The sequence below is a fragment of the Sinocyclocheilus rhinocerous genome, unplaced genomic scaffold (assembly GCF_001515625.1).
Source record: "Sinocyclocheilus rhinocerous isolate Xijiao unplaced genomic scaffold, SAMN03320098_v1.1 scaffold4433, whole genome shotgun sequence".
Classification (NCBI taxonomy): domain Eukaryota; kingdom Metazoa; phylum Chordata; class Actinopteri; order Cypriniformes; family Cyprinidae; genus Sinocyclocheilus; species Sinocyclocheilus rhinocerous.
Window position 1 is genome coordinate 1 of NW_015649588.1, and position 2801 is coordinate 2801.

The window sequence follows — 2801 nt, forward strand, 5'->3', positions numbered from 1 at the left end:
TGCATTGCTCTGACCGACTCATTCCCATCATGCATTGCTCTGACCAACTCAATCCCAGGTTACACTTTATTTCGATAGTCCACTTTAGACATTCTATTAACTATAAGTAACTTTGTAACTACATGTCAACTAATTCTCATTAATTTGCAACTACATGTCTACTTACTCTCAGAGTAGACTGTTAGGGTAGGTTTAGGGTTAGTAGAATAAGTTGACAAAGAAAGTGTTAGAAGATAGTCTTAAGTGTTAAGCAGACAGTCTACTAATACTCGACTAACTGCTAGTTGACATGTAGTTACAAAGTTACTTACTGTTAATAGAATGTCTAAAGTGGACTATCAAAATAAAGTGTAACCCCCTTTTTTTTTTTTGTAGTTATAGCTCTGGAAATGTGCTGAAATTGTTTGCTACATTAATAAATAATATATTTTTTAAATGTTCTACCCAAGACTGATTGATCAGAAGGTACACAAGTTGGTTTGAAGGGACATTTGAACCAAAAACAAAAAGACAAAACATTTACTCAAACTCATGTCTTTTCAATCCCTCATCTTTAAAACAAAAATGAAGATATTATTAATATTATCTCGTTGTCCATCCATTAAAAGTCTATTAACAAACAGAAGTCAAGCAAGCATATTTGAGCCATGATCTAAAAGTGGATCTGTCACCCATGGCTTTTCCATTTTGGCCTAGTTTTTGTTACATAAATAATGACACGGTGTGATATGTCATGTGTTGTTGTTCATCTGAAGTTTTATTTTCCAGATTTTAAGACCTGCTAAGGACCAGATTTTTATTATTTTATTACGTCCTGATATGGAAAGCCAGGGAATTCAATAGGGTGCCCTTTCTTTTTCACATGACTGTACATCTTGGATGGCCTGAGGGGGAGTAAAGTATCAGCAAATTTTCATTTTTGGGTGAACTATTCCTTTAAAAAGTATTTTCTGATGAATAAACGTCTTATGGGTTTGGAACAACATTTTCATTTTTGGTTCGACTAACCCTTTAAGCCATAATTTTAAATTTGATAATTAGTAATTTAACAAAACTCATTCGCCCATAGATACTTACTTGTTACCCTTGGTCTCTAAGGTCATGCGTTCAGGTTCTGTCATTTCCATGTAGTTCTTGGACCAGACGAATTTGGAGTCAGCGGTGAGGTTAGAGCACTCAAAATTCAGTGAAATGACGCCGTCATCGTCAACATTCACAACTATCTCGGTAGTTCCTGTGAGAAAGAAATGGCTTGTTGGATTTTGTTGAGAGTAGTTAAGTCTTGTTGATTTTGGTTTGTTTTTAGGGTTAACCTGGATTTAAAAACAACTCTAAACAGATTCCTCATTTGCAAAAGCACCCACTGTAAAGATTATGAGATTACGTGTAAAAAGAAAAAAAAAAAAGTAATTTTCAGAGGTATATCAAGTTATTTGAAGAGAGATCATGAAGACAAATGTATGAATTGTACAGAAGAAAAGGATAATTTTAATTTATTTCACATTGATTTCAATTTTATCTGCAGTAGCTTTTTTTGCAGTACAGTAAAATGTTATTTGATAAATTCTAGTTCTGTCTAGTTTAGTACCTGGTTTAGTCACTGCCTCAACTGGTTCTGTTGGATCTGATGCTTTTCCTACACCGGCTTTGTTCTGAGCGCGCACACGGAAAACATACGATTCCCCCTCCTTTAGATCCTTGATCTAGAATAAGAGAAACAACATTTACTACCATAAACCTACCCTTGTGAAAAAAGAAGTGTGCTTAATTGTATTAAATGTGAACTTGTAGTGTGCTTCAAATCTTAAAAGTATATTTAAAAAGATGACATAATTGTATAGATAATAGTTATGAAATAAAAGGCCACTTAAGTGACTCAAAGAGTGACACTTTCATGTCATAACACACTTAAGTACACTTTTAAAAGAGTGTGTTCTGACCAGTGTGTGTGTGTGTAACAGGCAGCTGGTGCTGCTGCTGGAGCTGTACAGTGCTCAGGACGTCCATGATTATCTGCGGCCGCTGGCGCTCTGTCTCTGTACTGACCGCGTGTCGTCTGTGCGCTGGACGTCCTACAGACTGGTACTGACACCAAACACTCCGCCTGCTTGCTCACTTGCTTTATTTTTTTGTCTGTCTGTCTTTTTCCTTCATTTTTCTTTTCTTTATTTTTCCTCCTTTTTTTAGTTCTTTTTTTGTTTGTTTTTTTTACTTTTTACTTATTTTTATTCATTCATTAATTTTCATGATTTTATCATTTTCATCATTTTTTATTTTGTAATTTTTAAAAACTTTTTTCACTTGTATATTTTTTCTTTTATTTTAATCTATTTTCTTTCCCTTTTTTCTTTTTCCATTTATTTTGTCTTTCCTTTTTATTTATTCTTTTGCTATTTTCCCTTTTTTAGTAAAAAAATATATATATATTTTCTTTATTTTTTGTTAATGATTGTTCTTTATTTTTTGTTCATTGTTTTTTTTCTTTTCTTCTATTTATTAATTGATTCATTTTTTTCCTTTTTTCTTGTTTTTTTATGCATTTTTTTTTATGTCCTTCAATTTTTTTTTTAATGCTGCTCCTTTTTCTATCTTTTATTCTTTGAGTCCTCTGTGAATTGTGCTCTTGAGTGAATCGTTCATGAGTGAATCGCTCAGTGAATCGCTCAGTGAGTCGTTCATGAGTGAATCGCTCAGTGAGTCGTTCATGAGTGAATCGCTCAGTGAGTCGTTCATGAGTGAATCGCTCTGTTGAGTCATTCTCAGTGAATCGCTCTCTCGGTGTCTGGTTGTGTGTTGCAGGT

The 2801-nt window shown here is 33.6% G+C and overlaps 1 protein-coding gene across 1 annotated transcript; it reads right to left on the reverse strand.

The window, feature by feature from the left end:
• Positions 1–1077: 1077 nt before the first annotated feature.
• Positions 1078–2007, reverse strand: LOC107710856 (myomesin-1-like; the record flags this gene model as incomplete). The annotated part of the gene is made up of 3 exons (XM_016515719.1): positions 1960–2007; positions 1589–1703; positions 1078–1234 (listed from the first exon to the last, which is right to left on the reverse strand). Coding segments are annotated over exons 1-3 (320 nt in total), but the record flags the coding sequence as incomplete, so codon positions are not given.
• Positions 2008–2801: the final 794 nt, after the last annotated feature.